Source organism: Sturnus vulgaris, chromosome 8 (assembly GCF_052056855.1).
Source record: "Sturnus vulgaris isolate bStuVul1 chromosome 8, bStuVul1.hap1, whole genome shotgun sequence".
In the NCBI taxonomy this organism is placed as follows: Eukaryota; Metazoa; Chordata; class Aves; order Passeriformes; family Sturnidae; genus Sturnus; species Sturnus vulgaris.
In genome coordinates this window covers 28,295,513-28,321,245 of record NC_142250.1, presented here as the reverse complement: position 1 = coordinate 28,321,245, position 25,733 = coordinate 28,295,513, and the positions used below count along the sequence as shown (strand labels likewise).

At 39.6% G+C, this 25,733-nt stretch overlaps 1 protein-coding gene and 1 long non-coding RNA gene across 5 annotated transcripts in view; one reads left to right on the top strand and one right to left on the bottom strand.

The window, feature by feature from the left end:
• ADD3 (adducin 3) overlaps positions 1–25,733 on the bottom strand; it is a 92,401-nt gene that overhangs the window by 10,250 nt on the left and 56,418 nt on the right. For 2 of the 4 annotated variants that reach the window (XM_014872466.2, XM_014872468.2), the window contains exons 1-6: positions 18,756–18,895; positions 14,121–14,341; positions 3,165–3,303; positions 1,536–1,687; positions 1,340–1,420; positions 132–281 (exon numbers count right to left, since the gene is read on the bottom strand). In XM_014872466.2, the coding sequence (XP_014727952.1) occupies positions 132–281; positions 1,340–1,420; positions 1,536–1,687; positions 3,165–3,303; positions 14,121–14,312 (714 nt within the window). In that variant the 5' untranslated portion in view covers positions 14,313–14,341; positions 18,756–18,895. Of the gene's footprint in view, positions 1–131; positions 282–1,339; positions 1,421–1,535; positions 1,688–3,164; positions 3,304–14,120; positions 14,342–18,755; positions 18,896–25,733 lie in introns of those variants that run through there. The other 2 variants (XM_014872464.2, XM_014872467.2) reach the window with 1 other exon arrangement.
• On the top strand, positions 15,809–19,915 carry LOC148223042 (uncharacterized). Its single transcript, XR_015805188.1, has 3 exons — positions 15,809–15,891; positions 16,038–16,219; positions 18,811–19,915. It is a non-coding gene; the product is annotated as an uncharacterized LOC148223042 (long non-coding RNA).

Genomic DNA, 25,733 nt, shown 5'->3' with positions numbered 1-25,733 from the left:
AACCCCACCACACTTTTATTTCCCAGTGCAGAGTCGAAATTAAAACAAAAATGAAGCTGCTGGGAGGAGAAATACGCCCTAAGTTCAAGGTAAAGCTGTTTTGTTTCAGTCTGTGCCAAAGGAAGACTTACAGCAGCTGTGGCAGGGGTGTGTATGTGTATGACACATCTGACATCGGGGCGGGTGGAGTAGATGGCCACGTGTGGACTGAAGCCCACACTGTCAATGCTGAGAGCTGTGCTTCCCTGGTCCACCACGTCCCCTAGGATGTTCACTTTAACCTGAAAAAGGCAAACAGATATTCAAAAATGATATTCAGAAAGTTTGTGACAACTTCAGTTATCTAGAAAATACCCTTCCTTTCTTATTTGGCATCAAATTTCCCACACACATTCAAGGGTCAGAGCATAAAAAAAGTAGGAGAGCAGCCATGAATCTGTGTGTCAATAAACCACCCCGCTGTACTAGCCCTTGATAGTTGTTGGAAGTTCAGCCATGGAAGAAGGATAAGACCCTGATACAACATGTATTCTACTTCAGTCTAGCTGACCTTTTCTTATTTCTCACTTTCAAAAATGCATTTCATTAACATTTCCTACATTTTAAATAAGAAAATAATTCAGACCCTGAGAAATTTCCAGTAAGAATATTCAATGTACAAGGAATTTTCAGATTCATGGCAACATTAAAATAGTAATTCCTAGATCAACAAAAAACTACAGCAGGGCCATATATCGTGGTATTTTGGTTCTGTGTTTGCTATGTAATAGTATTAATTTCATTTTGGTACCCCTTTCACCTTGAGGCAGTTTCTTTACAGATAGCACAGACATGAAGAGCATATGGCAGCTTCTACACCAAAAGCTGTGTGATTTAGCAGCTACCACTGCCTAAATACCACCTTGTAACTTCACCCAGCTCATTTGCTGGGCCTGGGGAAGATGATTTGACTTTATCTCCTCACTTCTAAAGGTAAGAGGTGATTCTGATAACACTACTCCTAACAGAGTCATTTCACATGTATTGCCACACTCTCAGGTTATAAAAGGCTAGTGCTATATTGAGGCAGTAGGTGAGCTTCATCAGACAGAAAACAAAACTTTGCTGCTCCACATTGAAGCTGGAGACAAAGGAAAAGAAAGTAAAGCTATACCCAAGAAGAAATACTGGCAACAAAGGGTGCTACTATCTAAGCAGTTAATCAGCTTTTCATCTGGTGGGTAAATATTAAAAACACCCAAACAACAGCATAATTAAAAAAGTCCATTTAAGCAGCCACAAAAGTATTTTAGAAAACAGAATGAGCCCTGTTGGTTATTACAGCAGGTGAATCACATACCAAATTAGAAGCTGAAGCTTCAGAAAAGGACAGCCCTCTTGGAATGATTAGAATGTGGTCATGTTCTTTGCTTACTCTTACCTGCAAAGGAGACAGGAAATAGATTACTGACCTAATTTACATTAATCAGGGGAAAAATAATTTGAATGAATAGGTGAGATTATAAATAAGTTTCTTTTTTCTCTAAAATACTTACTGTGATATAGGTATTTGGCAAATGTGCCCACCCAAACAAGTCAGCCAATCGATATAAACTGGCTAACTTGCAACGAGTAAGTTTTTCTCCCTTAACAAATGAGGACGTATCTACCCCAGGTAGGTCATTGATGGGTGTAATCATTCCATGGCCTGAAAAACAGACAAAAATAGATGATGGCCAGTTGGACAATTAAATATATTTCCAGCTATGTCTTAATCTTACAGAAGCAGTGTATTTAAGTGGTTAGCAAAGCAGTACCAGCATTTCTGAGACTGAGTAAAGGTTCTCCTGAGCTATCTCCTGAATCAATGTCCTTCATAGGACTGGAACTGTGCTTTAAGACATTTATCACTAATGAAGTATTTTTACATGTTACTTTGAGGGTTTTTGTTACAGGAGAAGACATTCCTTGTGGATTTCTGACACCAGTAAAACTAATTTGAAGACATATCTCAGTCTTGGCACTTCAATTCAGTCCCAATGAAGAATTTATGATTAGTGCAAGAGTTGTCAAACCCTTAGACAGAAGGTATCACCTCTTAACAGAGAAATCATAAAGATCAATTTTTCTCTCTGACTTGCGACTACACAAACATGCCCTTCTCCCCTTCATGAATGCATGATAGCCTTTTGACAGCCCACAATCTTTGTTTAGAGGGGAAGTTAAGACCAAAAGAGGTAAAAGTCATTTTGGTTTTCAACAAAAGAAATGTGCACTTTGAGATCTGTCCCCACTGTCTCTGGCAAATGCAGCAGAAACAACAGTGGGACACAGAGTCTCAGTAACCAACCAGAGATGTGAACACGAGGTTATTTAGGCTCTCTGCTCTTTTCCACTCATTTTGTTAAATAAACCCTGAAGTACCATTTTGGGACCAAATCTCCAAAGATGATGAATGCTGACAGCTGCCACTGTACTTCAGGCCTGTAAGCTCCCATATGATGTCCTCCCACAGAACTTAAATTGACTTGAACGTCTCAGTGCTTCATGACTTGGAAAGAAGAACTTGGGTGTTAACTGTGAGATCCCAGTGACATCTTTACAAGTAGAGTGCAGACTAGAAGCTGTTCTTAACTGTGGGAGCTGTTTGATAATTCAGATTGCCAGGGTATTCTCCCCACCTCAGAGTTGTTGGGTTTTTTTTCTTTTTTTTTAGTAACAATTTATAGGCAGGAGTAGAAAAATAAAGAAACTAAATGGTAATGTATTTCACATCTCATATTTAACATATATTCATGCTAAACTCCTAATAGTAAGGGGGCACAACATTTTGGTCCTTACGTCAGTTCAACTTTTATTAACAAATTATAGAATCACTCAATTTGAAGATTCCAATGATTTTGGATACCATTATACAAGTCAAAGAGTTTGAGAGAAAGAAGTCTAAAAAGGCAAGTTAAGGCCACCATCTGCATTACTTCACAGCTGAAGCAAGCTCTGACAGAATTTTTACATAAGGAAAGAGGAGATCTCAGTGATCCTAAGCCTTGGTAACAATAAAAAAAACAAACAGAAAACCAAAAAATCCCCAAAACAAACAAACAAAACCAAACAAAAAAACAAAAACAAAAACAAAAACAAAAACCAAAAAAGAAAAAAGAGCAGTTTATATATAATTCACTTACTGAGTGAGGGTGAGGAAAAACCTGTAAAAGTGCTGGCTGTAATGTATTCAGCAATCTGCTGTAATGCAAGCAGTCCAGTGGGGTTATTGCCCTTCTTCATCTGTTCTTGAATAAGGCATTCCAGATCTTCTCTAAAAGCCTGGAGAAACATTTGAGAATCATCAAGGAAACCTGGCCTTGATAATCTTATTTCAGTTATAGGTGGGGCTGGTGGTTTTACGTCTTATTAATGTTACATGAAACTTCCCCGTTGTTTTTAGCTGTTTTAACTTTGCCAGACTCAACCACCTGACCTAAACTTTGTATACTAGGTATTGGCAATTTGGGGGGCAGAAAGTAGAAGTTTGGTCACAGAGGATTTACTATTTCCCAGTACATGACAAGATAACATGTGTTTTAAAAAAATTTATTAAACCCATTTTTATCAGTAATAAAGTGTTGTCCGTATTTTGGAAGAGATACTTGAAATTCAATCAGGATGTGTTTCTGTGTTGGATATTTTTTTTATAATGTAATCCCTCTGAAAACCCATTCAAATTTGATAAAGTTATAAACAACTGGAAAACTGGAGCTCATCCATGCTCAAGTAATATCACAGACATGCAAAAACTAGATGGAATGCTATCTCTTCTCTATTTATTTCCTTCCCAAAAGGGAAAAACCCTTCCTTCTTTGTCTGAATAAAGGGACTGCAAGCCTAAGAGGTAAACTCTTGCAGAATACAGAATGAAAAAAGTTTTAATAGCATCAAATTTAATATACTATGCACTGTGGACAAAGTCCCTTTGAGATGATAAACAGATTATTCCCTGTCTGCAACAAACCCCTGTCCTAGGACCACTGCAGTCCTGACATTGCTAGACTAAGTCAATTCTGTTCCTTCAAACTTATAGCTGACATTTTCTAGCCCTCTCATTACTTCTTGGCAGCATCTTGCAGCTTTTCCCCAAACTCACAGTACCCAAAGCTGCACATAACACGAGCCGAGGTGGATTGTGAACACTCCTCCTGGTTCCTTCCAAAAAGATATTTGGTGTCTTTACCACGCAGCTGGCTCCTATTATAACTCCAGACTATTCCCTGTAAGTAATTGCTCCTTTCAGTTTGCCTTCCTTGGCAGAACACTTGCTCTCAATTAAAGAAAGAAAACAGTTCTGTATGACAAATGTAATTTCTTCACTGAATTTTAATTCAGTCCTTCAAAACACCCACTCTGTTGGAAAATTCACCAATCTCTTGGGTCTGCTCACCAACAGGTTTTGATTAGTAAGAGAGAGTGCTACTGAACCCCACGAAGACATCCTCAGGACTCTACTTGATGCAGCCTCCTCAGATGGACAGTTGAGCCCCCATGACTACCAATTACCAACTTTTCAGACATCCTTGCTCTCCTTAGAATAATTTTGTCAGGATCATGTCCATACCTGAGACTTGCCCGATTTCCATAAGTAAACTCTCTAAAAATCCCCACCGACTGACTCTGAATGGATCTGTTGCACAGATGTCTCAGTGCAGACCAGAATATTCACGTGACATCCCCCAAAACAGCTGAACAACCTCTCACCAGCCTGAAGATGCACAGGCAAAGTCAGATTTTTCTCTTTTGTGGCTGCTGTTGGTAAGGTCTGTGCAGCAGGAGAAAGGAGTATATGAGGAAAAGGAAAGAAAAAACATGGAATTGAGAGAGGAAAGGAACCTAACTGGGGGAAAAGAAGTGGAGAACAGGGAGCAATGGCCATAAACTGAAACATACAAAGTTCCAGCTCAACATTAGGAGGAACTTTAGATCAAGGGTAGCTGAGCACTAGGCCAGGCTGCCCAGTTCTCTGCATTATATTAAATTATTCCTCCTTCAATTCAACAAGGACTATAGAAAAGATCTGCAAAAACATTAAAGTCTTATTAATCATATTCAGATTTCTGGAGGTTTTTTTTAAAACTTGTACAAATAATGTTACTTCTATAGCAGAAAAAAAGGTAATATAATATATTTTGGGAAATTTTTGACAGAAAGATTTTTTTAGTTCACTGCATATAATATTTTTTAATTCTTCTGCTTTTTGGTCATGTTATTTTCATTCTTTTGAGCTTAATTTTGCACCTTAATGTTAACAGTAGTATGTTACACATTTGCTGAGACTAGTAGAAATGAGGATTTAGTGTTGTATCAACAGCTTTGTTAAACCAAACAAGCAGCTTCCCTTAAAAATAGTTTTAGAAATAAGAGAAGATAGGTAAGAACCAGGAAAGTGGAAAATATGGAGGTTTGGGATGAGCTGTAAAGCAGGTGAGAATATGGATGAAGTGCATAAAATCAAGTATGCAATTTATCCACATGCCAGTGCATAATGATGTTTTCTAGCAGCCTTCAGCCCATCACATGGATATCTATGAATATTTTAATACATTTCATTCACTGCTACAGACCTTTCAAACTCTGAACTGCATATCCTTAGGTAACCACCCCACATGTGCTAACACAACCTTTTTCCATTTCTGGTATTCCCAGTGGGCCCCTACGAAGGGCACCACCTTCTTCTGATCAGCAATTTACCTTTAATAAGAGCCATTAAAGGAATGATATTTATGGGGTATTTATTGTGCTGTTCAAGACTGATTTCTGTAAAACCACTATCTTGCAGGGCTCTGATTCTAGGATCTGACCAAAGCAGCAGGAGACCGCTTCTGAAAACCTAACTAGAGCCTGGAGACCAAGGGGTTTGGTTTTTCTTTAATTCATGAGATTGTAATATATTTATTTATGTGTGGCATTACACTGCCCACAAGTGATCAAGCAGAAGTCATACAAGTAAGTCACACTGGAGAGAGGTGCTTTCAAAGAGATGACAAATGTGCTGCTCTGGCACAAAGCAGATATTTTTCAAGCTGAAAGGTCACTGTAATTTTAGATGTAGTATTTGACAGGAAAATGCTGACAAAGGAAAAACTGTACTGTCAGATGAATGAAAAATTATGTTATTCAGCTGTATGCTCAGCATTGCTCAATCAAGGGAGTTTCAGCCCACAGATTTAGTAGGCTCTTTCAGTACATGTGAGTTGTTTAGTTTGTTTGAAACCACAACAACTTCAGACATGAGACTCTAAGAGCATTGACTTTTTACAGTGGGGTACAAGTCCCAAAGTGAGCAGCAGAGCACAGCTGCCCATGATCCTGCCAGCACAGCTGGACTCAGACACCTGCCTGTGCCTGCACACAGCAGGGATGTAGCCTGGATAACCCATCCCTCCACAGCTGGGAACCATTTCCTGTTTGTACAAGCATCCTTCTGCCTTCAGAGACCTCACCTGCCCAGCCAAACACCTGTGTCCCTCTGGTTCATGCTGAAACAGCATTTCAAGCATCAGACTGAAGGTTTGCATAGGAAATATCCCATGGTATGAAAACTGGGCCCATGACAGCACTGCAAAGGAGGTACAGTGATATTGCAGACATGCACAACCAGGAGGATGCTGAGTAGAGCTTTTATTTTAGACACCCAAGGGAGGAGCCTGACCTTGATAGAATGCAGGCTGCTGCTCTGCTTCCACCTCACCCACCTTCTGAGAGCCACTACACCACCTTGCTCTGAGACATGAATTTCCCAACAACTCACCAGTAAAAATGAACAGGGCAGCTCAGCCTGTTCCAAAAACTATTTCCAGAATTCCAATCTTTCCAAAATTGTAGTCAGCTTTTTTACACCAGCTTAGACAGCCTTACATGGTACTGCACAGCCTATAGAACAGACACAGCTTTTCTTGATGGAGTCTTTAGTAGAATGACTAGGTCAAGGTCTTTCTAATATAAAAAAATTACTTCTCCAGAACTATTTGCAATCATCTTCCAAATACACATTATAGACTCAGGCGGTTTAGATGGAAAAATCTTTAACTTAGATCTGCAACAGTTCTCTGAAACTCAAGAGTGAAGTTAATAAGCTCAGTTCTGACTCATTTACTTCCATTTTCTTTCAGAAGTACAGTCTAAGTGTGAGCTGACAGTGTAAATTTGAGCTTTCAAGAATCAAAACAACATTTCCATGTACCAGTTGACAACTAGTATTTTTCAGTCAACATATGCAGGAAGAACTAGAATAATCAACTTGCTAGAATAACCTTTTTTACATGGGTACACACACATATAGTGCAGAATAATGATGTTGCTAAAAAACTTAGTATTAACCTCTTCATCTTGCTGGGCAGCTCTCTAAGGATGTTGAGAAGTACACAGGCTTAAAAGTATTTTGACTGTCTATGCTGTTTCATTTTTGTTGACTACTGATTTCTACATGTATCCAACTCAAAAGAAGTACAAATAAAATAATAAGCAAATAATAATGGTATACAAGTCATCTACAAATACTCCACACCACTGCAAACCTTTAAAAGGAGAAAGCACGTGCTCACATTAGAACTAATTACAGTAATGACCAAACAGTTTCACATCATTCTTCAGGAAAGCAGCTAAAAAAGTCATGTGAGGTACCTACCTTTCACAGCAGCACTGCTGTTAGACTAAAAGCTGCTGAATAATAGAAGAAACCCATTCAACCATTTTCCCTTTTGCCCGTTTCGATCAGTTTCTAATATCTTAAATCCATTTTCAAAAAGGGCATAATTCAACTTATCTAAACATGCCCGAAGAGTCTTTAAGCCAAATCTCCGCCACCGAAGGAAAGTTTCAAAACTTAACTGGTGTTTTGTCCTCGAGAGTGAAGAGATGTTAATTTTGGTTCCTGTGCTGTAAACACAGCTGCCCGTGAGAGAAGACCTTCACCGAAACAGCCGACACGGCTCCTAAGAGGCTCTTTCAAGACTGAAGTTTAGATACAAACAAGCCGGTGCCCTAAGTGGAAAAGGGTGGAGCTGGCCACAAAAAAACCGCCAGTGAGTGAAGGCTGGCAGGGAGGAGATAAGAGTCACAAAAAGTGTTTGTCAATGCTGTGCAAGAGAACAAGGGGGATGGGGCTTCTGTGTTAAGACAAAAAGAAGCAGCCTTGGTAATAAGTATGGGGAATTAGCTGAAGTTGTGATAATCTCTTCACTTGCACTGAAGGGTGAGGGTACCTGGGCTGGGTTTAGTGACTGGGCTGACAGCAAGGCTGTGAGCTCAGCCTGTGCCAGTTTTTCCAGCTCCTCTAACCTGGTGCACACTGGCTTTCCTCCATGAGCTGCAGCAGAGTGTTCACTCCTGTGATAAGCAGCCTAGAGATAGCCCATGATTACAGCCAAACCTGAAGCACTGAACTCCTTTGCCAAGCCCATCTCCAGCACACCCAGCTCCTAGAGCCAGCCACTCACACAACTGCTGCTCTGCATGGGGGTCTGGATCCCTCCCTCGTGTTCTCTCGTGGAGTAAAGCCATATTATAGGTCTTGCTAAATGGAATGTAAATGAAATGTAATGAATGTAAATAGAACGTACAGTGAAACGTAAAATGCTAGAAGAAATCAAATTTCAGCTCATCAAGGATCTCTCATGCATTTCTGAGCATAATTAACTGGGTTTTTCAGTTAAGTGCAGGACTTTGAATGGTGGGAGCACACCCAGTGAAGATGCACTAGGAGGGATGGCAGAGCTGTTGCAGGGTGTTCTGGATGAACATGCTCCTGCAGCCAAGGAGAAAAGTCACCAGTCATAGCTTTCCAAGGTTTTCCAGGTATTGTTCAACATGTATCTGTTGGCATTTATATCTAATGACAAAAAAACGACAGTTCAAACTAAGTGGCAAGGGGCAATATGGAAATAGAGAGAAGTGAAGAGTAACCCAGTTTTATAGTAAGCAAGCAGAGAAATTCTTGTAACGTGCACTTGTGGTGCAGGACACAAGTGTGAATTTACAGTGCACCATTGCAACTACAGAAATGATAGCTAGGCAGTAGGATTTCTTGGGTCCTCACAGAGATCAGGCAGATGGCCTTGATTGGAGATCAATGTTACCCTGACCACAAATTCGCTCTCACTTAAAATGTTGTCACAGTGCACAGAGGATCTTTAAGGAACATTTTGTAGTATGTCTTCAATGATGTGTCAAGTTGAGCTCTTGCCTCTGGGTGAACAAAATGCTGCACAGGTTGTACGACAAAAGCATGCAATTAAATAAGCTATTGCAGTGGAAGGAGAGTCATGACTTCCCAGCAGGATATCGGGAAAATGCCAGAGAAGACAAAAGCCAGAGCAGAGAGCTGCACGGCAGAGGACTGCCCAGTGAGGAGGTCTTCAGGTGATGTAAAAGGTTGTGAGTCCTTTGTGGCCAAGGGTGAGGCTTCTGAAGGATGTGAAAGGCTTTTGAACTTCTGAGAAAAGAGCAGTAGAAGCCAAAAGATATGAGGAACTGAAAGGCTTTGATACTTTTAAGAAAATAAACTGCCTCAAAAGGGAGTGGTATTGCAAAAATCCTGGATGTTCACTCAATACAAAGTAAAGTAAGCTAAACAACTGCAAAAGCTGGGGAAAAAACCAAATCATCCTTCATCTCTGTCCTGATGGTTTGAAAATAACATATCCTGGAAAAAAAATCGAGTATGGGTGGGATTGCTTGTTTTTGAGGAGAAAAATCTGCCTGCATGCTGCATGCTAAGGCAGACCTCTAGAAGAGTTGCTAAGCTGTATAGTTAGCTCCCCACTTTTTTTCTGGGCAAGACCGGCTAGTGTGGGAGGCAGGGGGGTGTGTGTACGTGCAAGGCAGGAAGGGAGGCACAGTAGAGAAGTACATTTTTAACCTCAGTATAACTCCCCAAACTGGAGAGTTTCACCTGAGCCTTCCTGCAGTGGCAGTGTCAAGCCAGAGTGGCCCTGAACACCCTGCAGAGTCACGATGGGTTAGCAGACACTCTCCAAATCCAGCATGAAATTCAAGTAAAGCCTGATGGGATCCTGCCAACATAGAGCTCAACTTAAGAAAAAAAACAACAAAAACCCAAGTTCCAAATAGCTGTGTTGTATATGTAAAAATGGTAAGCACACATCCAATGGGTCTCAAGAAACCACACAAAACTTCACTGGTAAATTAAAAACATAAACTGAACATTTAAATTCCAATAACTGGGCACTTTTATGTTTACATAAAACAGCTGTTCAACTCATTGCTTCAGACACAACTTCTTCTTACATTAGTAAAAATAATGAAGTATATCTCATTATAAGCACATCTTTTGTACAAGAATGCATCCTCTCCCATTTGTACCCTCACCTGTAGCTTTCCTTCCAATGCACCAATATAAAGGGATGGAAGATACTCCTCAGTGCAGTCTAAGCCCTGATCCTAATTTCCTGTTAGGTTACACACATTGTCCTGCTAGCTGAAGCCAGTAGCCTTTCTGCTGGGTGGATAATTGTTTCTCATGGTCTCACTGCACTGGAAGCAGTGTGGCACTGCTGCCTGCCTGCAGAAACATCCAACACCTTTCCTGCTTCATGATGGCTGTGGGGATCTTCTCCCAACCTGTGTGTTCATTCAGCTCCTCAGGGCTGAACTGACCAGTTTTCATAAACACCAGAACTGCACAACCACTGCCTTATTTTTCTTTTTCAAAGTGTTTTAAGAGTTTCTGGTTGCTATGGTGATAGCATCAGAGAAATGCTAAGAGGAAATAAAGGCCAGAAGGACTTGTATAACATAAATGAAATAAGGAGTTTGATGGTACACCAAATATATTTTTGCTCTGTGAAAGACATAGTTACTCTGTGTAGCAAGCAGCATATGACTGTTTAGCAAACAGACAGAATTGTTTTTAATTGCAGAGTTAAGTTGGAAAATATTAAAAAAACCCAAAACAACCAACCCATCTTTTCAGATTTTGGATATATTATAGGGCAAATATCTTGGGCCCAATAAGCAATAAAACTAGTCCACTACATTAATGTAGTACCTTTCATTAAAAATAACAACATGCTACCTGAATCCTCTGAACCTGAAAACATTACTAATATAAACCTAAATGGCTTTATGCTAAGATTGGCCAGCAGTACTTCTGGATACTATCTGAGGCTGCTCAGGCCCAGCTGATTTTAATTTCTTTCCACCTTTCTAACAGACACAGAACAACAAATACGTTCAGTTTATCAGATTCTCCAGGCTATCAGATACTCAGGATCTACATGCAGTATTAGGCAAACACATCTGAGAACTCACTGATAATGTCAGGACATTCTCCATGGGCAACGGTCAGAAAACAACTATGATTTGTTTAAGGTTTATTATGAACAGACTCCAAGACATTAGCAAACATCAGAGGTAATGGAAATAGCTTTTCAGTAGCTTTTAAATTATTTAATTTAGAAAAGGGAAATTGCACATCAGAGAGGAGTAGTCAGATTGCACACTAGTATGGGCACCAAACATCAGAGAGATGCAGCAGCTTGATGTCTGAAGATGTCTGGTCAGGCCTGTAGCCCATACAATAGCATGCACTGAATAAAATATATGTGGTTCCTGAAATATATCCTCTCATTTATTTTCTTGCTAAAGGATTTAGATTTTCCTACTCAAAAAAATGAAAGAAAAAAAAAAGCTTGTTAATAAAACCAGATTACATTAGTACAAAAGCTTCCTGCTATGTGCCAGTGATTAATCCTTTAGTTTTGCACCTCTGCTCACAGAAAGTGCATGTTCAAAGATCACCAAGTCCATAACATTCTCGTGTACTTTTAAGACAGTTACTATCCTTCACATTTACTAATACTTGCCAGAAGAAGAGTCATTGATTATTTCTTTGATCTGAATGCATTTATCAAGGGTTGGTGAAGACATGCATTTATGTATCTAAGACTGGGTGAAGATTTACCAGCAAAGTATGCTCTTCTTTAAACTGTGTCTCATAATTCCTCTTCTTTTAAACACTTTCAAACTATATTCTCTCTGTGAAGTGGAATCTAAGCATCTAAGTTCTATGAAAATATCTAACACAATCCAATTCTGCAGCTATAAAACAAAAACACTATGGACAATACTCATCAATTCAATCCTGAACCTGTGTTACACAGACTGGTAACAGGAGCAATGCTTTCTGACCATTGTGTGATGAATTCTAAATTCAAGATAATTCAAGGTAAATGTTTTCAGTCCTGAGTCCCAGGAACAGTATGGCACATAGCAGCTGGAGCCTGGAAAAAATACTGCACCTTTCACCCCCAAACAAATTATGAAATTTGCTTGATGGACATTCGGTCACGGATACTGTATAAAAATACTTTCATTTCCTTGCGTGAGAAATCACATCAGAGTTCCTCTAAATTTTCTGTATCAGGAAAAGGGAGGATAAAAGGAGGTACTTGAGGGGAAGTGGGAGCTCAGACAACTCCTCTTCGTGCCTGATCCCACACTCAGCTCCCACTCCAAGCCAAGCAGGCAGCAGGCCCCTGGCTTATTTGGACAACTGTTCCCTTACACAACAAAAACTTGCAACTTATTGGCAGCTCTGAGCAGTCACTTTCCAAAAAGTGCTGGGCTCAGCTTCTCCTGCAGCAGGACATTGACAGCAGCCCAGCAGCTCTCTGTCCCACAACTTTTTGTTAAAACAGCAGCCTAAACTCAGAGATTCATACCCCTCTTCATATCCCGTCCGAAAATCTGCATGCTGACACTGCATCTACTAAAAAAACCACCACAGAGCCTGCAGCAAAGGGACATTAATTACATCTGGCAGACTTGGCAAAAGATGCCCCAAAATGTTAATGAAATAGTTACACTCAGACTCAATACTGTCTTCAAAAGGACCAAAAAACCACCCTCACATACAAAACCAAATGATCTCTCTAATTTATTTTTATCTGTTAGGCTAAGGATTTTGTCTTTGTGTGAGTCATGGCTACTCATAATGTGAGTATTTTAACAGGAATGAGTAGACTCTGATCACATTTTACAATTGAGTATTTAACATAAAATTATCATGATTAAAACATTATACAGTATCTCCTTAGAGTATTTTCCTTATAAAAGAGCCTGGCTGCAAACCCAAGCTTGCACAAATTGATTTGAAAAATAATAAATTCCTTAGTCAACAGGTTCACATTATAGTCAAAGCAACACACAGATCCAAGAGACACTCCACGACAACACTTTAGCAAACAATCCTGTTATTCATGGATGACTATAATAGGGTGATTACTAACAGCTGTTTGCAATCTCTTTACATATGGAAAAGCTTCAAAAAAAATTACAGAAGCACCCCAATTTACAGAGAAACTGAAGACAGAAGGATCTGTAAAGCTGCTTAGCCCCTTCCCAGTCCCATTATCCTCAATACTCACATCACACAAGGATATCCCTAAAGGATCATTCCACAGGCCTTATTCACTCCCTATGGCTTCAAAGTACTCAAGGCAACAGTATTACTTTCCAATGTATTCATCAGGTTAAACTCAAAGAATACAGGTATTAAAATGTAAATTAAAACTAATACAAATGTGGTTCCATAGATTGAATAGTTTTATATGTAGTCTACACAAGTACTGAACTTAAGCAAGCAGTAGATGAACGCTAATATGGCCAAGTAAGGGTATGATCACCCTCAAGGACATAAAAAGAACATAGTCTAGCTTTTAAATAAACTTAACCCAATTATAAATGTTAATTAAAACATTCCTGATGCAAATGATAGGTTAATACTCAAACCCAGAAAGCAGAACACCATGTAATGCCCTAATTTGTTCCTATTTGACCAGTGACTCCTTCACTCTCTTCCCTGCCCCTAAGTTTTAATTAGGAACCCTGCAGCCAGCCACATCTTTCTGTAACAATGCAATGAACCATAAGAATATAAAAGTATCAGGAGAAAAAAACCAACACAATAAAGGCTGCTTGTCCACAGACAAAACACTACACCAACAAAATGCTGGATAATCTGTTTAGTGACTTTCCTTAGAAGACAGTCCAGAGATATTCTATCTAACTGTGACACAGATTTCTTTTTTTATAACACCCTTTCCATTTTAATCCCCAAGAGAGGCACTCACAGGGCTTTGCAGAATCTGGGTGACCCTCTTCCTCTGCTCCATCATATTGAAGTCCTGTCTCAGGTCAGGGGACATGTTTCTCTCCCGGATGTACTCCGGGTCATTCTCATTGATGCGATCGAAGTACCGCTCTTTGTGAGGCATCGTGGCTGGGGGAGGAGTAGTGATCACCTGGCTGGCATCAGCACTCATGCTTCAACACTGTGGAGGGAAGGCTTCCCCTGGAGCAAAAGGAAAACAGGGAAAAATGTTAGTTCAAAGGAGGGCAGTGCACATAACTTCCAAGTCTGGACACAACTAATGTCCCTTCGCATCTCTGCAGGTCATCTAAAATGAAAGGAGAACATGTGAATAACTGTCACAATCAGAAAATTTAGGAAAGATTCTAGAAAAAATGTTTAAAAACCATTAGTAAGTTTTCTGATAGTGCATAACCATCCCTATTTGAGGTAAAATAAGAACTAAAAAGCATACAAATTAGGAGTGACATTTGAAATTACCATTGTGCATTTTATGACAAACTTTCCTCTGTAATTTTACACCACACTTACCACCTCCCAAGGTTTTTATACAGTTCTTCTTCCTGAGCTGTTCGAGCAAACACCCAGAAGACAAGGCCTGTTTAATATCTGCTCAGAGCTCATCTCTCAACTTGAATGAAGAAATTCCTCAATTACAGCATTTTCAAAGCATCTCATAACCACAGCTTAAAGACAAGGCTTCAGGACACTCAAAGACCACCAGGGAATTTCCACAGAGCTCCAGCTGGTGCCTGCTCTTTCATGAAACACTTAGAGACATTGAGAAAACTGCAGAGAAGGTTGTATGTTGGCTTACACAGCATTGAGGCCACATCTATGGCAAATAGCTGAGCTCTTCCCTTTTGTGTGCAATGGTATGCAAAGATTCTCACTGAAGCTCATTACATTAGGAAAAGAAAAAAAAACAACAAAAATACTTTAATGTCTTGGTAGAAAGCTTAAAAATCTCATTAAAAAACCTGATAAGCATTTGTAAACACAAACAGAACTGGATCAAAAGGAAAGAAGCAGACACCTGAATTTTCATACAAAGAATCAGACTCAAAAGCACACTCAGGAACACCATTCCTCAAAAGCTACTGAAGAGGGACACTTTCTCAGGTTTGAGGAACAAAGAGAAGCAGGATTTGAAGGACGAGATAAGTGTATTATGAAAATACATTTTAACATGCAAATATTTACAGTCAATAATACATTTAATATAAAAATATTTGCATGCAAAAATACTTGGTATGTAAATTCACATCTTCAGAGGGATAAAAAAGCCCAAGTCAGTGTTCAACAGCATGATTTGACATTCTCGTATCAGTGGATCAAAGTGTCCTTGCTCTGTGGTACAATTCACCCATCCCTCGTCTGTGTCACTGCAATTACCATTTGGGGTATTCTGTGAGCAGTGAGCCAACGTGGAGCATCCACACTGCCTCCACTATAATCTCATGCATTTCCCAGGTGAAACACTGGGAACTCCTGTCAAAACCAGCTTCAGCAGCCCAAGCCCTCCTCCTGCCTGCAGCAAGTCCTTTCAGTCCTTGGAACACCCTCTGCTGCTCAGTCACACCACGACCCAGGCTGGCAGGAGGATGCAAATTGGTTTTTAGCCAGTTTCCCACACTGATTCCCAAATGGCTTTGCTGACAGTGCAAGAGAGAGCACCAGGATCCTGGGCCAGTGCAGCCCTGTAACCAAGCATGAAACTCCAGACAGAAACCACTGACAGAGCTGGGAAAGTATTAGCAGATAAGAGCCAAGAAAACTATGTCTATGACTTTCTTGTATATTATAGATTAAGATAAAATTTGGGATTGAGATGAAACACAACAGTTTACTACAGGTTTAATTGGTTTTGTTCTTTCTGCCACTTTTTTTTTCCAAGAGAAAGAGAGAAAAAGAAAACATCATCTGGGATGCAACATTATCCAGCTGCACACACAGAGCTCCCAGGAGGTACCTGGCATGCTGCATAACATACCATGTTCTGGGATGTATAATTCACATCCTGGAGACAAGCTCCATGAACTCTGATGGCTTCATTCCAGAGGCTGTGGAAACACATTGGTGAGTTTTGCATTTGCTGCTCGGGTGCAGTAGGAGTTCATTCAGCATTTGCTGACTGACCGCTGGAGAGCCTGGGATGTGTGATCAGTTTGGGGATGCTGGGGAGAAAACAAGGGCTCTGCCTCAAGGAAGTGAGAGTTTGGGAAAAATCTGGTAGAAGTATAAAAGGAGCTTAAGTTTTTCTAAAGAATAAACTCTTGCGATGATATCTGGGGATCTGACCACCACTCAGCACAGGAAAAATACCCTTATAAATGTAACTGTGTATTATGTCTCCCCTCCTCTACCTTATGTGTACCTTCCCTTACCCCCCTGCACAAAATGGTGGGGTTTAAGAAGAAAAAAAAAAAAAAGCATCAGGAGAAAACATAAGACCATGAGATCACTGGCTAAATGCCACAAGGTATGAGAAACTCGAGACCAGACCTGTCAGCTTTCACTGCTCTCCATCTGTGTTGGGATAAGAACCTCTATGTGAGCCAGAACAGACACCTTCCAGCACCTGCAGGTAACTAAAAGCAGTCTAAAAATCCAGATAGCAAGAACCTTGCTTGAACTGGTGACCAGCTGTGACTCCTACTCTTTTCCTCCTTCCCCGGAGTTGTCTTATCTGACCATTTATTTCTCTAAACCCTGAACTGTTAACCCCAAGTAGGAGACTTGCTCAGCTGCTGCTCGACTCAGTTGGCTGGATCAACTACGTGCATGTTTGAACTTCAAAACACATTTATTGTTATTATTATAGGTTTATAAGACATAATTAGTTCAAGCCCATTAGTTTACAATTCATTCTTACAGCGACAGAAAAGCCCATTCATCTGTAAAAATGGCACAAATGTGACTGGCAATATCCAAAATCCACAAAAGAGATTTTTCTAATTGCCTTGGACTTTAGTTTTTCCTCTTTCCTTTCAGCCTGGTTTGTTACCTCTAGCCATTAAGATTACAACATTGAAGTCCTTGTAGTACAAAACCCCTCCATTACTGAACATAATATGGGTGTTGGGTCCAGTTGTTCTTATTAGGTCTGGTTCAATGCCCACTCTGTTGGGCCCAGGCTGACTCTCATATAACCCCTACTGTTTCCTGGAAATTTTTCAAACAAACCAACCATTCTTTTATTATTTATTTGCATCTTCTACTGATTTTTGTTTTAAAGAAAGAGAACATTTATTAAAAATACCATCAGCTTTAGAGGACCAAAAAAATCAGTACCTCCTTCTCAGCATAGAACCAGCAATAAGACAAAAGTATTTACAGAAAATCCAAATTCAACATCTATGAATTGTGATAATTGTGATAGAGGATCCCCCACCTTTTTTTTTTTTTTTTTGTGTATGTGTGTGTGTGCGTGTGAGTGATGCTTGTGCCTAGAGAAGAAATCAGCTTTGCTGCAAGGCTACTTTTGGCTTCCACCCCCTCCAATGCTGTTTATGAATTAAAGAAAGTGACATACCACCTTCCTGAACAGTACTAGCTAACATTTCTCATGCATGCTTCAGGGGGGTTGCAGAGACTGAAGCACAGGTACAAATGAGAGTTTTTATAGTCATAAGACACAATATCTCGAGTGGTCAGAATGGACAAACATACACAGAGAAATCAAATATAAACTCAGATCTGATTCTATCCTGGTGAGAGGTGTCACTCTTGTCCTGCTGAGGCACACATTGTAGCCCACATTTTGGCCTCACATGCACATGCTGACACGCTAAACAGAGATTCAAAGTTCAAGAAGAGCAGTTTTCCACACTTGGTTCAACTGCTCCAGTGTGGGGCCAAACTAAGAACAGAAAAGTCAGAATGGATAAATTTTTGTTACACAGAATTCTTATCTCCGCTGAAAATACTTCTAAGGACCTGTAAAACAAAAAGGCTCACAAGATCTTGCTACAACATAACTTGTTAATCTAACATCACTTCCCTCTCCTAGTTCTGCCCTCCTGGTTCATGCTGAACTGAATTCTGATACAAAAGAAAACAGGTCGTGTCCTCCCGCGCTTTGATGCCTTATATAGCTCATGGGTTTGGCTTCCATATCCTGTTCTGTATTTTATACCCGTAACTGGGCTACAGAGAGAAAGTAGAACATACCCCTCTGTCAGGAAACTGTGTATTTCTCTACTTAGGAGAAAGGTTTATTTAATGAAAGCTTCAATTTTTTTCCCAGGAACTTGGAACTGTTGATTTTAGGTTGCAACATTACATCCTGTGCATCCCCATCTGACACTTTGTAAAGTCTAAGTAACCTGCTGTGCTGCTTTTGTTGCAATAACTATTTTCAATGGCAAATCACAAAAACAGCTCAAAAATAATAATGAGGTCGGAGAAACAAGAAGTACTAAAGTAAAAAAAAGTGCAGGAGAATAAATGCGAGGAAAATTTATATTGAGAAAGAACCCCGCAGAAAGCACTGACTTGATATATTTATATCTTTCATAATGCACTGAATGTATATAAAAATAAATACCACCAGACAGAGTAACAAAAAAGGGACCAAATTATTAGATCACCTAGCAACAGAACATTAACCTACCTTTTATGCTGATCTTTTCTGGCTGGTTTCAGACATCTCCATTTTCTCTATGCAGTGCAATCCATCTCACTGAGAGTTCCCAGCACTGCAAACCAGCGGTGTGTGCACGGCATCATTAACTGGTGTGGCTGATTTGGGCTCTGAGCACTCAAGCTGGGCTACCCCACATCCGAGCAGCTCCCCTGGCAGGAGCTCGCCGAGCTCTTCTGCTCCCGCGATTTCTCGCCTGCTTGTTTGTAAGGAACAGTCTGCTCTTTCTCCCCACCGCCCCCCCTCCAGTATCTTGTCTGCCAGGAGACTTGTTGGAAGCAAACTGGGCGTCTCTTGATCTCAGTTCCAGCCTCCCTATGAAACAGGTTCCAGTCGGAATCAAAGACTTGGCTTTAGCAAACACCGTCAGCTCCGTACGTCAGCTGGCAGCAACACACACACTTCAGGAATATGGGGGGCGGTTGAGAGGGATGGGGAAATATGTGGGAGAATATGGACTGAGAAGAGGGTCACCAATGCTATTTTCTGGCACTAGAAAGTCAACTGCTCATCCTCCCTCCTATATATTTAAGTAATGACAGAGAAATGAATAACTGCAACTCTTCTAAGGCAAAAAAATTTAATTTGGATAAGTACCTCAAAATTAAATTAATTCTGAAATTCACCTGATGGGGACATCAAGTACCATAAATATCTGAGTTGAAAGATTTTTTTTTTTCTTAAATCTTATAATGGATTTGGGATTTTCTTACTTTAGGCATTATTTAGGTGAGTTAGATGTGTGCTCAGATGCTAGAATTTTCTAAACTCAATTTGAGGAACTGAAAATACCTGGATAGGTAGCATTTGCTCAAAATTTTGTTAACTGATTTAACAAATATACAGGAATTCCTTACACTAGCACTCAAGCCAAACTACAACCTTAAATTGACACAAATTAATTTGCATTTTAAAACAGTCATACCTCCTCTCAACCTGCCCAGCCATTCAATCTTTCTCCCTTTATCACATCTTCAGATTCATACCAGAAAATGCTTGAAAGGGTTTTTAAAGATTTCTTTGTTATTTTTTTTTTAATGGATTAATTTTTAGCTGTATCAGTTACCCTACCAGTTAACTCCATATCTACACAAATGTTTGTTCTGAAATAAAGATAATGATGATATAAAGAGTGTCTAATACCATTTCTTCCAGTAGCAATGCAGCCATAAACAATTTGTCATACTACAGCCCAAACTGGTTACTAATCAAATAACCTAATCCAGCACTGCATATTTAAGTCCCTCTGCTTTTAAACAGAGTAAGCTAATAAAATTATCAGCTCTTTTCAGACACCATATTAAAGAAACCGTATGGCAACAAGATATATTTTTTCCTAAGAAATAAGCACTCAGGTGCATTTGAACCTTGTTTTTGTGTTTCTGTGTTAAACATACAGTATTATTTTTTCTCAATTATTTCATGCAATGTTAAAGTCAACACAAATAGTCAAGCTGTGCAACTCACACTTTACTCAGTGTAAAACTGGAATTGAGCCAGACACACTTTATTGTCAAGAAGTGAGAACTAAGTGGGTCGCTGACAACCACACAGAACATGGCAATTTGAGGCCTGTAGCTTTGCCTTTAACTGCAGGGGTGATTTTTTTTTTTATGTTAAGGAAGGCTCCTTATAATGCACTCAGCCTGTAGCAGGTGCAGTCTGCACCTCCACATTTGCCAACATTTTTCAGCACAAGCAGTTGGGAAAAAACTTCCGGAGCCTTGAATGCTGGTTTGATGTATCCAATATGCTCTACCACATGGCCATAAACGCTATTTGCATGCATTGAGTCTCATAAATGAACTTGCATGCTTAACCCTGTAGACCCAAACTACTTTAATCATTCATTTTTTGCTATTCCTTCACTGCTGTGTGAGATTTTCATGTAAGAAAAGGGAGGGGAACCCTTGATAAGCAAGTTATCCAGTCACCTTTTTCTGAGAGTCAGTATGATAAACTGGTCTCAAAAGCAAAACCCTGAGAGTTCAGATCCAAGGTCCACCCTGCCCATTGTGGAACCTTTTGTGCCAAGGGAAGGTAGTATATAACCAGGATGTTGCCATCACTGCATTGTGTGACACCTGAGCAGTCAGCAGTGCAATGGTTTCCTTGCTCCACTCCATGAAATGTTTTTCTTGTTTTACATGAAAACTGTTAAGATTGTGCAGACAATACAAACATTTTGAGATGATGATGTTCTGCACACAAAACATGCAAGTCAGAACAAACCCAGTCACACAGAAAACTGGTTCAAACTTCAAAATTCTGGCTTCAACCTGTTACAGAAAAGTAGCAGAGGAGGAATCCAGAGTTTGTTGATGAAACAATTCACACAGCTGACAATAAAAAGATCTTTTTTATTTTTAAAGACTCGCCTCTGCTTATCTACATAATCACTTGTGCTTAAGTCACCTAAAAATATTTCACGAGTCAGTAGACAACAGAGAGCTAAATTAAAAGATTATGTTCTGGTAGCACTTATCCGTATTAAGCTGTGAAAGTAGGCACTAACATAACCCACACACAGAGACAACGGCTGAACAATGTCCCTGTGTCACTTGAAAAACATGAAACCTGGGTTCCTCCTCAGTACAAGCTAAGAACTTCTCTGTGAAAAAAAAATGGAAAAGCTGATTGCAGTCAGAACCTTTCATATTTCGCAACACTCTCCCTCTCCTGCAAAGTCTCCAGCTTCCTCTGGTGACCTTTTTCTTGGGCTGTCCCTGACCTGCAGAGATGCAGGGGAAAACAATTCCTCTTTATATGCAGACCTACATAAGGTTATGGAGTAGAAGAAACAAGCTAACTTGCTAACTGCTAGTTAAATTAGCTAACTTGCTAATTGTCTGTTATGTAAACACTTTTTTAAAAATCCATTTATTCCCATCAGCCTGGATAGAGCCATTCGGAGTAACAAGGACTACTCCCAGCAACCTGCAGGAGCCCTCCAGGATCACTGGGTACAACGTGTGACATTGGAGAGCAGGGAAACTCTCATCAATCCCAGGGCACATGAAAAGTCTTTGTGATTTACGGCAGTTTGATTATCCAGATAAATGTCATGGCCAAAGCAGCTGCCTCCTGGGTTTTGCTGGAGGCTGTGAGGGTGGGCAAGCCAGATGATCGACACAAGGCAACTGATGGATTTTACAAATATTTACATGAACAACCTCTCTTGTGTATGGCAGCACGCAGCCAAACCTTTTTATAGCCCAGACCCCTGGGGTTCACATCAAATCCTGACCTTTAGCTCAGTGTAGACCCCATTTAAGACCACCACCATGCACTGACCATAGAGAATTGCAGCTCAATGCCTCCATAACTCACAAGCGAGCACTGGGAAACCTGGCCAACAGCTAATCTCAGTAGGACAATTGTAACTGGAAACTTGAGGAAAAGATGAAATTGTGCCAGGTCTTCGATCATACAATCTTCAGGACAAATTGTATCTTTATTAATATTATGCACCACACCCTGCACAACTCTCCCCAGTTCATCTTGAGATCTCTGAATCACTCGGCCATAAATTTTATATGAAGAGCAATAACATAAGACACATTAATATACCAATATCAGCTTGACTATGTCAAAATAAATTTGCTAGCCTCTCAAAAAAGGAATTTTAACATTTCACTGATTTATATATCATTCTCACATTAAACAGAAAACATAAGCATTTCAAAAAGCTGATTTATGATAGTTAAAGTTAAAAACTCAAAATATTTTAGATAAAACAACACAACTACATATATTGATTTCACATATGAAGAAGAGGCTTAATGGGAATGTTATGGTTGCTTTAAGGTTTTTAACTATAATGTACAGATAGTAATTTTAGGGATTAATGAACATGTGAGACAAATGATGCCAGCCAAGCCCAGACCTGACTGTGCAGCAGGCACATTACAACTGACTGGCCATGAGCAAGGGAAAAAAACCTTAGGCATTGTGAGAAAAGGGCTTAAAATGCTTTAAAAAGGCAAGCTCAAATTGAGGTGTAGAGGGAAGGCTCTGTTAATAGGACTAATAGCTTATATCAGCTATGAGATGGCATAAGGGACAAAAAATTGCAAACCACTATTCACAGATTATGCTGAGAGTGAGTTTTTTTACCACATTCAAGACTCCAAGACTTTCTTTTTTCTCCTTTACAAAATCAGCTTCACCTTAGCATATAGGACATTTTTCCCCTCCTTGCTTCATTTACAAACAAATGTTTCTGACTGTCAAAACATAACAAGGGAAAAGTTAACAAATACACAGAATTTGATGGAGATTATAGTTGCATCCCTAACACTTACAAAATTGTCATCTGTAGAGGACTGAAGTTACACATACCTCATGCTACAATTTTTCATGTTTTCCTGACTGCCTTGAGGCAGTCCTGCCTCTCTCAGTGCACATGTTTCAGTCTCCTGCCTCTGAAAATACCATTCCCTAATTGTGCTAAGCACATGTCTCCATGCAGCTTGAGTCTACAGTGGTTACACAAAAGCATCAGGGTTAAAAATAATCTGGGGGAGGAGAGCAGGGGAAAGTGTGGAGCAGAGCAGGGCCACAAGGGCCTGGCTGACCTACTCAAAAGTTCAAAAGGCAACTCCTTTATTAGCTGCAGTATTAATTATCCTTCCCAGGGAAATCTCTAGGATTTACAGCAGTGAGAAACATATTTTTGGTTAATATTGTCTTCAGTGTGCTTGAAAATCATTAACCCCCACCGTCCTATGCCTAACAAACTATCTAACTAGCAAAAAGTTTCATTTGCCTGTAAAGTTTAACCTATATAAATATGCACATCAATCTCAATTGACTTGGCATGAATTTGACCTCCTTCTTGTCTCTGCCACCTTTTGCTCATGGTATTAGAAAAGCAAATTGAATTTAGAGAGCCAAAGGTCTTCTACACCTTCAGGAATGGAAAACTATTCCACAGAATTTCTAACAAGCCCAGTGGATGGCAGAGGTCACTTTGGACTTAACCACAGCACTGAACAAAGGAGAGGTGCCCAGAGCAGCAGCCAGCACATCTCTGAACAAGTGCTGAAGATTTACTAACAAAAGCTTTGGTAAGGCACACAGTGAGGGGTAGAGTGAGTCAGCATCAAGCCCAGTAGTAAGAGCAGTATTTTAAAAGTCAAAAGTAGAATATATAAATATTTCATAATTAGGTTACTATTATTTTCCAGTACAAGCAAGCAATTATCTAGTTATCCCATAATTCTCCACCTCCATCATTACTTGTAAGCTCTGGAAACTTGGATACAATAAAAGACACTCCACAACAAACTACTCTGGTATTACAGAGCATAGATGCATCCTGGCATGCTACACAAAATCGTAGGGACTAGCACACATCTGTGATTGTTCCTAGAATGGAAAACCAGCTGACATTGAATACTTGTCCTAGAGATTTAAACCATCCTCTCTTTTGATCTTAGCTGCATGAAGCATGAATATTTCATGCCTGAAGAGGAAATGATCCAATGTACTGAGAACAGGACTTCCCAGAAGCCTAGGTGGTACAAGTAACCATCCACCCCAGACTGCTTCAGAAGACACTCACTTGAGACTACAGCATTGTCATTCAAGTAAAGAAAAGCTCCCTGGTTTCTCCTCTAACCAGGGACTTGAAGGAGCTGCTACACCAGTAACTCAGAATTCCAGCTGCAAAGACTCTCAGTTATAATTTTGAAGGCACGTGCAGCCCTTGATCAGTAACATGCAGCACTAAAGACTATCCCTCAAATCGTTCCCCAAACAATTCTTCCAATTTTGACTTCTACTGGGTTTTTTTGTTTGTAATTTCAAGAATATTCTGAAGTCAACAAATACATTAGATGGATCTTTCTCCTAGATAAATAAAATGTTTTTTAGACAACACTAAATACTTGAGTAATTTTATTTGAATTTCAAAAGCTCATTAGTAAACTCGACCTGAAAATTCTATTTGCTTGTTTGCAATTAAACCTGTGTATGTTTATACTGAGTGGAAATGGCTGACATTATCCATGGACTGAAGTTCAGAGCCTGAAATGTAGAGGCAAATTCTTCTCTCCACTCTAAGAATTAAAAGGAACAAATTTAAAAGTCAATTAGCGATTTTTAGAAAAATAACGTTATGTTCTGAGCTTTGGTGATGCATTTTTTTCCTGAATATTAGAATAACTGATGGAAATCATCCTAACATTACACCTTATACCATAAGAAAATTATTGATGATACAGAAAAATGTCTGAGGCTATGGAGGTTACATCTGCTTGATGAATAAAGGTAAGTAACATCTTTTCTAGGTCTTTCAGTTCGTTTTTTTTTCCACTTTTGTGTTGGTGCTTTGTGGGGTTTTTTATAAACATCTGTAAAAACCGAACCCTTTTTGAAGAATTAAAGATCTCCATGCAAGAACATGCCCAAAATAACCCATAAAATTTGATTAATAAAGTGCTGAATAATAGGTGATTAGATGCTTGCCAAGGGCTCCTTCATGACAGCTCTCCCCAGATGTGCTGGAATGCTGTGGAGGACAACACTGACCCAGGGCAGCCAGAGCTCTGCCTTAACCACAGTGGTGATGAGGAGGAAGCACATCTTTTTTTTTTGGAGCTCATTTCTTAATCTTAAGAGGAAAAAAGGAATCTGCAGGACTAATCTGGTCTCAGGAGTTTGATCTCCAAGGTTTCTGCAAGAGTAGGAATAGGTGCTGCTTTTAGAGCTGGGCAGTACTTCGATTTATTTTTTATTTCCTGTAAGATGTGTTCCTTTAACTTGATAATTTATTGCATCATTTTGGGCAGGGAGAGAGCTGGATTTCTATTTTAATTTTAATTACTAAGTGATGCTTCCAATGTGCATTGAAACAAGCATGTAAGATGCCCTTTGTGGGTTGCTGTGGGTTTATAATTTTGTTCTTTTTAATTCTCTGGCAAATTGCTAAGGAATTTTGATTTT